Raw genomic sequence first — 10,998 nt, 5'->3', positions numbered from 1 at the left:
GTTATCCGGAGGTCGCTGGGTAAAACAGACTTCTGTGTGTATAGTTGGCATTATTATTCGTCTGATGTAACTGCTTCGGGTGCGCACAGTCGGCAGTGACACGATTCCGATCTTTCCAATATACGAGATTCTTAAACTGCCGTTGGCGTTATCAACTAAATCTGATAACAAAATTAATTAACTTCAAATAAAGAACGTTCATTTTTGCTGATACGTTTATCCTCGTTGAAACGCTTGCCATACAGAGGAGGATCCCCGCGGAGTATATGGAATACTCACTACTTTCCCGGGTGTTTCGTTCAACTGTGATTTTCCTTACTCTACAATAGAGAAACTCCCTGCTTCTATATATGCCTTGACTGTGTGAAATGGTTGAGCCTCATATCGCCAATGCAAGAGCTTTCGCAGGTGTTTGACAAAACTTGAAACGGTAGGTTAAAATAATATATCGTACGGTTGCCTTTGGTTCCAATGCCATAACACGCTTCATTAATTGACCTTATATACCCTAACCGAACCAGGGTTCGGATCAATCATCACAGCAGCGTAATAACTACAATACATTTATGACAACGTAACATCGTTACGTTTTTTTCTGGTATGTGTAAATGCCAGTATTTCTTGAATTCGGGGCTGATGACGACCCGGAGACACTGCTAATTGTGTTTGATCAAGAAGTATCTGTCCTCATGTCTGTCTGTCTGTCTGTCTGTCTGTCTACAAATTCAAGTTAACGATATCAATAAATCATGTAATATCCCAAAATCGAATTAGTGCTTAAGTCAGTGGTGAAAGTGTTCTTTCATCACAATAAACCCGGGTTCTTTTCCCGAAGCCTACACACTCTGGGTGAATCTATTCCCTGGCGTCACGCACTCGCACACTTGCGCGGACTGGTACCATACACACCTGGCTCCGACTTCTGTCTTATCTAACTGGCCATACTCTCTGTCTGCCGACACAATAACGTGGCACGGTGAGTTTGCTACTGAAAATGTACTTTGTTCCATGTGTCCCTACATATGCACTGCAGACTGTTCTGTCTCCTGTTGGAGACAGGAAATACCAACTGTGCTTGTTTGTTACATGAAACGACGATAGGTGACATATACTTTGGACACGTATTAAGGCCAAACTGTATTTAACTCATAAACACACCTATGGTAAGTTTCCCTGCTTGCCTGTGTATGTAACAAGTTTACATGTTTGTGTTCAGCCACAATCTGTAAGATAGCAAACAAGTTCAGATAGCCTAGGAATGTTCGTGGCCAACGACAGAAATGAAACTGTCAACTTTGACGTTTGATTATTGCACGAGGTGAAAGTATTAGGCCTCGCAAATTGGATCGTGTGGCCATGTGTCAGCCTGAGAAGACCAACACATGATGTGGCGTGCCGACATGCCTTATCAGACACTGGCACCATCGCGCGGCGGCTCACGCCTCTAAGGTTGCGTTACACGCCGCTTTGGGCAATATCACACACCATACTACTGTTGGGTGATGGAGGGAGGGGGCATTGTACCAGTGTAGGATAGTCCAGTCGAACGAACCCCAGTCTTCACGTTTTAACCACTAGCTACCATCCTCTCACCAACCTGGCTGACAAGTTCCATTGAAGTGTTCAAAACAAAATTGGTTTTGGTTTTGAAACAGCATCACTGCTGACACATATTTTATGATTGATGTAAATAGTTTTCACATCAATAATTTCTGTACCAAAGACGAAGGTATTTTGAACTCTGTCTACACATCGTTCCTACATCTGCTGTGCGTGTCAGATCATAGCAGTCTCGCCATCATGGTAATGGTGGACGATTTTAGTGACAATCAAAGGGAAGTCACTCTGTCGTGTATTTGCCCTCAAAAGGTGATAATGATGTGAAGGTGTTGTTTTCACAATTAAAGCGAGACTGGAGTAAGAACCTCTTAACCGTGGGTCAGTCCCAGTGATGTAGACAGCTAGTAAATATGGACATAAATAGGATTCCGTCAAATATATAGGATACGGGGGGTACAAAAACAGATAAAGATTCGCCCATAAAATAGTCCCGTTCTAGGGTTGGTCGTCCAAGTGTTGGTATTCTCCACTTGTTATTATATTTTCTGATCTTAGACTGTCTGTGTATACTTTCAGATGCTGGCCTTCTTACTGTTTGTTCTTGCTTCGTCACTCCGAGCCATAATAGGTCAGTATACTTCTCTCGCTATAAGCGTTATTATCATAAAATATTATGTACCTTGCAGGGCAAGAACCTCCCTACGAAAAGCATTATTATCATAACAGCAGACTGTGTATCCCTCTGCTTAACGATATAATCTTTACAGGGGAAGTACCGCCCTTCGATAAGTGTTATTATTATCATTACAGGTTAAGTACTTCCCTCCAATTAGCGTTATTATCATTACATGTGACGTACTTCCCTCAGATAAGCGTTATTATCATAACAGGACGATTACTTCCCTCACATAAGCGTTATTATCATTTCAGGTGAAGAACTTCCCTCAGATAAGCGTTATTATCATTACAGGTGAAGTACTTCCTTCTGAAAAGCATTATTATCATTTAAGTGAAGTACCTCTTTCCGATGAGCGTTATTATCATTACAGGGGAAGTACCTCCCTTCAATGAGCGTTATTATCATTACAGGAGACGTACCTCCCTCCAAAAAGCATTATTATACATACAGGTGAAATACCTCCCTCTGACTAAAGTTATTATCATCACAGGTGAAGTACCTCCCTCAGATAAGCGTTATTATCATAACAGGACAAGTACTTCCCTCAGATATGCGTTGTTTTCATTACAGGTGAAGAACTTCCCTCCGATAAGAGTTATTATTATTATAACAGGTAAAATACCTCTCTCAGATAAGCGTTATTATCATTTCAGGGGAAGTACTTACCTCCGATCTGCGTTGTTATCATTACAGGGGAAGTACCTCCCTCCGATAAGCGTTATTATCATTGAAGGGGAAGTACCTCCCTCCGATAAGCGTTATTATCATTACAGATGACGTACCTCCCTCCGAGAAGCGTTATTATCATTACAGGTGAAGTACTTCCCTCCGATAAGCGTTATTATAATTACGGGGGAAGTTCCTCTTTCAGATAAGCGTTATTATCATTACAGGTGAAGTTCCTCCCTCTGTTAAGCGTTATTACCATTACAGGGGAAGTACTTCCTTCAGATACGCGTTATTATCATCACAGGAGAAGTACTTCCCTCCGATAAGCGTTATTATTATTATTACAGGTAAAGTACCTCTCTTAGATAAGCGTTTTTATCATTTCAGGGGAAGTACTTACCTCCGATCTGCGTTGTTATCATTACAGGGGAAGTACCTCCCTCCGATAAGCGTTATTATCATTGAAGGGGAAGTACCTCTCTCCGAAAAGCGTTATTATCATTACAGATGACGTACTTCCCTCACATAAGCGTTATTATCATTTCAGGTGAAGTACTTCCCTCAGATAAGCGTTATTATCATTACAGGTGAAGTACCTCCTTCTGAAAAGCATTATTATCATTTAAGTGAAGTACCTCTTTCCGATGAACGTTATTATCATTACAGGGGAAGTACCTCCCTTCAATGAGCGTTATTATCATTACAGGAGACGTACCTTCCTCCAAAAAGCATTATTATACTTACAGGTGAAATACCTCCCTCTGACAAAAGTTATTATCATCACAGGTGAAGTACCTCCTTCTGAAAAGCATTATTATCATTTAAGTGAAGAACCTCTTTCCGATGAGCGTTATTATCATTACAGGGGAAGTACCTCCCTTCAATGAGCGTTATTATCATTACAGGAGACGTACCTCCCTCAAAAAAGCATTATTATACTTACAGGTGAAATACCTCCCTCTGACAAAAGTTATTATCATCACAGGTGAAGTACCTCCCTCAGATAAGCGTTATTATCAAAACAGGACAAGTACTTCCCTCAGATAAGCGTTATTATCATAACAGGACAAGTACTTCCCTCAGATAAGCGTTGTTTTCATTACAGGTGAAGAACTTCCCTCCGATAAGCGTTATTATTATTATTATTATTACAGGTAAAGTACCTCTCTCAGATGAGCGTTATTATCCTTACAGGAGACGTACCTCCCTCCAAAAAGCATTATTATACTTACAGGTGAAATACCTCCCTCTGACAAAAGTTATTATCATCACAGGTGAAGTACCTCCCTCAGATAAGCGTTATTATCATAACAGGACAAGTACTTCCCTCAGATATGCGTTGTTTTCATTACAGGTGAAGAACTTCCCTCCGATAAGCGTTATTATTATTATTACAGGTAAAGTACCTCTCTCAGATAAGCGTTATTATCATTTCAGGGGAAGTACTTACCTCCGATCTGCGTTGTTATCATTTCAGGGGAAGTACGTCCCTCCGATAAGCGTTATTATCATTGAAGGGGAATTACCTCTTTCCGATAAGCGTTATTATCATTACAGATGACGTTCCTCCCTTCAATGAGCGTTGTTATCATTACAGGGGAAGTGCCTCTCTCCGATAAGCGTTATTATCATTACAGATGACGTACCTCCCTCCGAGAAGCGTTATTATCATTACAGGAGAAGTACTTCCCTCTGATAAGCGTTATTATCATTACGGGGGAAGTTCCTTTTTCAGATAAGCGTTATTATCATTACAGGTGAAGTTCCTCCCTCTGTTAAGCGTTATTACCATTACAGGGGAAGTACTTCCTTCAGATACGCGTTATTATCATCACAGGAGAAGTACTTCCCTCCGATAAGCGTTATTACCATCACAGGGGAAGTACTTCCCTTACATAAGCGTTATTATCATTACTAGGTAAGCACCTCCCTCAGATAAGAGTTATTATCATTACAGGGGAAGTACCTCCCTCAGATAAGCGTTATTATCATTACAGTGGAAGTACTTATCCCTGATAAGCGTTATTATCATAACAGGTGAAGTTCCTCCCTCTGAAAAGCGTTATTATCATTACAGGGGAAGTACTTCTTTTAGATATGCGTTATTATCATTACAGGGGAAGTTCTTTCCTCCGATAGGCGTTATTATCATTACAGCGGACGTACCTCTCTCAGATAAGCGTTACTATCATTACAAGTGAAGTACCCCTCTTCAATGGGCGTTATTGTCATTACAGGGGAAGTACTTACCCCCGAGAAGCGTTATTATTATTACAGTGCATATATTTCATTATAATCTTTTATATTTTTCACAAATTTTATTTAATCAAGGAAATTCTAAAACTCGAAAGTCGCTAGACCAGTATGTCTCGTTTTTATCGCCACTGGTTGGCTATGACGGCTGCCCCTTGGCGAGCTCATTCACGCGAAAAGTAAATTACGTAATCATAGATAAAGTCGGCGGATACGTCCTCCCCGGACCTTGTTCTCTTAAAAAAAAGTTTTCTTACCAGCTGTCACAGGTTTTGACCATCATCTAAAACTGTAAATAATATCAACACCTGTTAGGCAATACTGAAACTGTTCTATTACCACCTGTTTTGTGTAGTCAACTTTGACAGCCTATGGCAGATAACATAGACGGAAATTACAACATCAAAGTAATTGTTAATGTGATTGGAGTAGAGCTGTGAGGGAAAAAACTCCTTTGGTGTTGGTCCTCGACACACTTGCTTGAATAACCCCTAAGGAGCTCACATCTCTCTCCTCTCTTGTTTTCAAGGCTAGCCCCCAATAGCTAATTCCCCATGTCGACGCCTGACAATCATTTGAATCACCACAAAGCTGTCTTATTATCAATATAGGTGAAGTACCTCCCTTCAATCAGCGTTATTATCATTACAGTGGACCCTCAGATAAGCGTTATTATCATTACAGGGGAAGTTCCTCCCTTCAATCAGCATTATTATCATTACAGGGGGAAGTGCCTCACTCAGATAAGGTAGCCGTGTGTTTAAGCGACTTGGGTACAATGTGTGAAGCCAATTTCTGGTGTCCACCGCCGTGATATAACTGGAATATACTTAAAAGCGGCATAAAACCTCACTCATTCAGATCAGCGTTATTATCATTACAGGGGAAGTACGCCCCTTCAATGAGCGTTATTGTCATCACAGGTGAAGTACTTCCCTCCGATAAGCGTTATTATCATTACAGGTGAGGTACCTCCCTCTGATGAGCGTTATTATCATTACAGGAGAAGTACTTCCCTGAGATAAGCGTTATTGTCATTACAGGTCAAGTACCTCCCTCAGATAAGCGTTATTATCATTACAGGTGTAGTACCGCCCTGTGATGAGCGTCATTATCATCTCAGGTAAAGTACTGCCCTGTTATAAGCGTTATTATCATTACAGGTCAAGTACCTCTTTCGGATAAGTGTGATTATCATTATAAGAGAAGTACTTCCCTTCAATTAGCATTATCATCATTACAGGGGAAGTACTTTCCTCCAATAGGCGTTATTATCATTACAAGTGAAGTACCTCCTCCGAAAAGCGTTATTATCATTACAGGGGAAGTACTTCCCTCAGATGAGGGTTATTATCATTAAAGAGGAAGTACCTCCCTCTAATAAACGTTTTTATCACTACGGGTGAAGCACCTCCCTTCACTGAACGTTATTATCATTACATGGGCAGTAGCTCTCTCAGATAAGTGTTATTATCATTACAAGAGAAGTACTCCCCTTCAATAAGCATTATCATCATTACAAATACAGTACTTTCCTCAGATAAGCCTTAATATCATTACAGGGGAAGTGCTATTATCAGTACAGGGGGAGTTCCTCTCTCAGATAAGTGTTATTATCATTACAAGAGAAGTACTTCATTATCACCATTACAAATGAAGTACTTTCCTCGGATAAGCGTTATTGTCATTACAGGTGAAGTACTTTCCTCAGATAAGCGTTAATATCATTACAGACCGCCTCCGTGGTCTAGTGGTAGAGCGTCTGCCCGGAGAGCGGAAGGTCCGGGGTTAAAAGATGGTACTTGTTGTTACCCTGTCTGGCGCTCGGCATTAAGGGGCTAAAACAAGGACTGGTCGGCTCGGAGTCAGTATACTGTGTCTGAGTGGAGTATTCATGTTAAACTGCGGCATGGTATCTCAGTGAGCTAGCACTATAAATCGGCATCAGTCCGGACTAGTACAAGCAACCACACACACACACACACACACACACACACACACACACACACACACACACACACACACACACACACACACATACACACGTGCATGCACGTCGCTTTATAAGTGCAATAATCTTGGATGCGACGTTAAACCCCATTTCACCTCACCTAATATCATGACAGGTGAAGTACCTCTCTCAGATAAGTGTTATTATCATTACAAGAGAAGTACTCCCCTTTAATAAGCATTATCATTATTACAAATAAAGTACTTTCCTCGGATAAGCGTTATTGTCATTACAGGTGAAGTGCTTTCTTCAGATAAGCGTTCATCTCATTACAGGTGAAGTAACTCTCTCAGATAAGCATTATCATCATTACAAAGGAAGTACTTTCCTCAGATAAGCGTCATTATTATTACAGTTGAAGTACCTCCCTCATTGAACAATTAAGTATTTTGAATAAATGAAGTTTAAGAGATTTCTATTGAACCTGTTTCCACTATGGCATTAAAATAACAGCTATTAAATGCCTCTCACTATTATTATGCATAACAATAGCAGGTAAAATACCTCTCTCCGCTATTCTGTAATTTATCATAACAGGTGAATTGCCCCACCGTTATTCTATATTACCATAACGGGTGAATTACACTTGTGCACTAACCTCTCCGTGTATACAATGCCACTACGTCAGCTTGACACCATCGCGGAGTTTACAAACACATTTAACACTCCACAGGTGTTGGTCTGGACATGAGCTGTTTCCGAAAGACTGGCGGGTTCTATCCCAACCCCACGTCCTGCGAGGAGTACTATGTTTTGTACCAGCGACAGGCTCCACAGATTCACGTGCCAGACTGGCCAGTTGTTCAACCCTCGAACAGGCAGTTGTGACAAGTCACAGAATGTCCAGTGTCACGTTGTCCGGCCGGCGGTCACTCCGACATCTCACCAACTTGGAGGTATACACATAAGGACACATCAGAACAGAAGTTAGCTCTCCTGTAATCACTGGAGGGATGCAGAGAACTACATCTAATGACGTTTAACCTGCCAGGTCACGGACAGTCACCTACGTAGTGAATGTCAACACTATCCACCTTCTTGTCCTTCATTGACTTTTGCTTTACACTTTTGCTTCACATCCTCTCCAAACTAAAATATATGTTCACTTCTATTCAATACTGAACAAAAAATGATATCCAAACAGTTACCCCAATGTCCATCGTACCTGAAGTGTGTAACCATCGGGCTCAAGTACTTATCTGAAATATTGTACTAGTGGTCGTTTTGGGGTTTTGTTTCATGAGTACCATGTTTATCGGACCATGTCTTCTCTGTTTAGGGTCATTCTGTGTCGGGAAGCCAGATAACTTCTACCCCAGTCCTGACTCATGTGACCATTATTACATCTGTGCCAACCAGTCGGCCATTCAAGCTACCTGCCCCTATGGTCTGCTTTACAGTCCGACCAAACAATACTGTGACTTGCGTAGCAGAGTGTCATGCCTGCCTGGTCAGACAGTGCCTCCATACACCACGCGTGCACTCCCTTCCAGGTGGCTCAAACCGACAACCGCAACATCTAAACCTACACAGTTACCTGCTTCTACATCCTCAGGGAAGTCGGCAATATCCACGCTGCCAACGACAACTCTGAATCCAGGGACGGCCTACTCCTGTAAATGGTTGAATTTCTCCATTGATGGTTACCACATGATTACCACATGTGCCCATGTCATCTAATAACAAATACTTCTTTTATTTGAATCATTGGTTGCAATAATAACTATTTTTATCCCTTAAGTGATGACTTTATCGTAACTTGCACACAATATCGGTCAAAGCATGTATGTATGATCAAATACTATTATCGTGCAATAACCTTCAACATTGCATTAACATACATATTTCTTCAAACACATATATGATAGAGATGATAACCCGATATTGCATTTTCCAGCCATCTGCCGCAACCAGCCGAACTCCTTGATGGCAGCCCCTGGTACGTGCAGGAAATATATTCAGTGCTACTACCAGATGGCTGTAGCGAGGACCTGTCCAACCGGAACGGCCTTCAACAAGATGATTCAGGCGTGTGACTTCCCTTACAAAGTACCTGGCTGTCACTGAACCAACGTGTGCCACCACCATCTCTGGGAGTCGTGCAGCTGTACCACCACCATTTCTGAGAGTCGTGCAGCTGTACCACCACCATTTCTGGGAGTCGTGCAGCTGTACCACCACCATCTCTGGGAGTCGTGCATCTGTACCACCACCATCTCTGGGAGTCGTGCAGCTGTACCGTCACACCACTGGCAGTCGTGCAGCTGTACCACCACCATCTCTGGGAGTCGTGCAGCTGTATCACCACCATCTCTGGGAGTAGTGCAGCTGTACCGTCACACCACTGGGGATCGTGCAGCTGTACCACCACCATCCATGGGAGTTGTGCAGCCCTACCACCACCATCTCTGGGAGTCGTGCAGCTGTACCACCACACCACTGGGAGTCGTGCAGCTGCATCACCACCATCTCTGGAAGTCGTGCAGCTGTATCACCGCCATCTCTGGGAGTCGTGCAGCTGTACCACCACCATCTCTGGGAGTCGTGCAGCAGTTTAACTTCTCAAAACAATCAATGTAAAATAGCTTGTCTTTGTCACTACGTTCAATAAAATATGTCCTATCGTATTTGTGAAACCTTTATTTGCACCTTCCACACACCTCTATTAGTACCATCATGGAACTGACGCTTATTATACATGAGTATAAATCTTGCTTAACTATCGATGTGATTTGTTAGACCCGTTGTCAAGAGATCATTTGCAAGGCTTTTTGAATGAAACTAACAACGGGCTGCCTGGAAGTGTTAGAGACACACGTAACGTTGACTATGACTAAACTGACGGCCAAAAGAAACGTTACCAACGATATTTCTAGGATAAAATATGACCAACAGAATTTGAAGCAGCAATAATAATTGCATTGTAGAAATTCATCATTCAGAACAGTAAAATGCGAATTTACTAATTCAACAACGTCCTTGACCTCCAACAGGGACATTTCTTGACAAGGGGTCTTTCGTCCAGTATTCGATCAACAACATTGGTTACCGTTCAATACGGGATATGACTCTATGAGCGGCAATGCATCTTCGAATGCGGCGTCAGAAATGAGTAGACAAGCGTCCTCACATCGACTGCAGGTATCCGATTCCATTCCTATCGGAGGGCAACGAACAGAATAATACTTCAAACACGTCAAAAGTTAAAACGTATGAATTTAATACCATACAACGGTCTACCTTTAGAATTCAGGCGTCCGTTCCACAAAATTATCGTAGCGTTAAGGTTATCGCAACTCACATACTTAAACTTAGACCAACGACTGTCGTTGCGCTACAGCACGATCGCCTTGTGGAACGGGGCCTTGCACCTCAAAGTTTACAATCATGTCACAATACCCGATGACGTAATTTGTGGAATTTTGTTGCAAGATCCTTCGGCGAAACAATGCCATGTGACGTCAGCCTAGCAACAAGGTTGCTGGGGTCATCGAGTGTGCATAAACTCCTCTCAGTGATCTATCATCTCCACACGCAATGTCGTTCAATAAGCCAAAGGATGTTGAGAGCTTTCAATATTTTTAGTGAAACGTGTTCCGAGAGAACATAAGCACGCGTTTTGGTATTACACAATGTGTAATACAGCTGTATGTTTATTAAACGGATGATCTCTTCACGGGCAAGTCATAAAAGTTATTATCCGTGAAGAATTTGTCACTGAACAAAAACAGTAGTCCAGTCAGACGAACAGATGTTCACTTGTCAGCAAATGTGATGACGTAGACCCAATTTCCATTGTGTGGTTCTCAACCAGCTGTGCGCTAAG

At 41.9% G+C, this 10,998-nt stretch overlaps 1 protein-coding gene across 4 annotated transcripts; it reads left to right on the top strand.

Annotated features, from left to right (window-relative positions):
* Positions 1-895: 895 nt before the first annotated feature.
* LOC124119391 (peritrophin-1-like) lies at positions 896-9,799 on the top strand. Of its 4 annotated transcripts, XM_046481879.2 has the most exons (6): positions 952-976; positions 2,137-2,188; positions 2,491-2,530; positions 7,846-8,068; positions 8,452-8,787; positions 9,070-9,799. In XM_046481879.2, the coding sequence occupies exons 4-6, from the start codon at positions 7,921-7,923 to the stop codon at positions 9,237-9,239; spliced, it is 654 nt and encodes a 217-aa protein (XP_046337835.1). In that variant the 5' UTR covers positions 952-976; positions 2,137-2,188; positions 2,491-2,530; positions 7,846-7,920; the 3' UTR covers positions 9,240-9,799. The 4 variants fall into 4 exon arrangements, with proteins under 4 accessions (XP_048258664.1, XP_046337836.1, XP_046337835.1 ...); XM_046481880.2 differs by lacking the exon at positions 2,491-2,530 and having other exon boundaries at positions 942-976; XM_048402707.1 differs by lacking the exons at positions 2,491-2,530; positions 7,846-8,068 and having other exon boundaries at positions 896-976.
* Positions 9,800-10,998: the final 1,199 nt, after the last annotated feature.

Source organism: Haliotis rufescens, unplaced genomic scaffold (assembly GCF_023055435.1).
Source record: "Haliotis rufescens isolate VD_foot unplaced genomic scaffold, xgHalRufe1.0.p SCAF_28, whole genome shotgun sequence".
Classification (NCBI taxonomy): Eukaryota; Metazoa; Mollusca; class Gastropoda; order Lepetellida; family Haliotidae; genus Haliotis; species Haliotis rufescens.
This window is presented reverse-complemented; position numbering and strand designations above follow the sequence as displayed.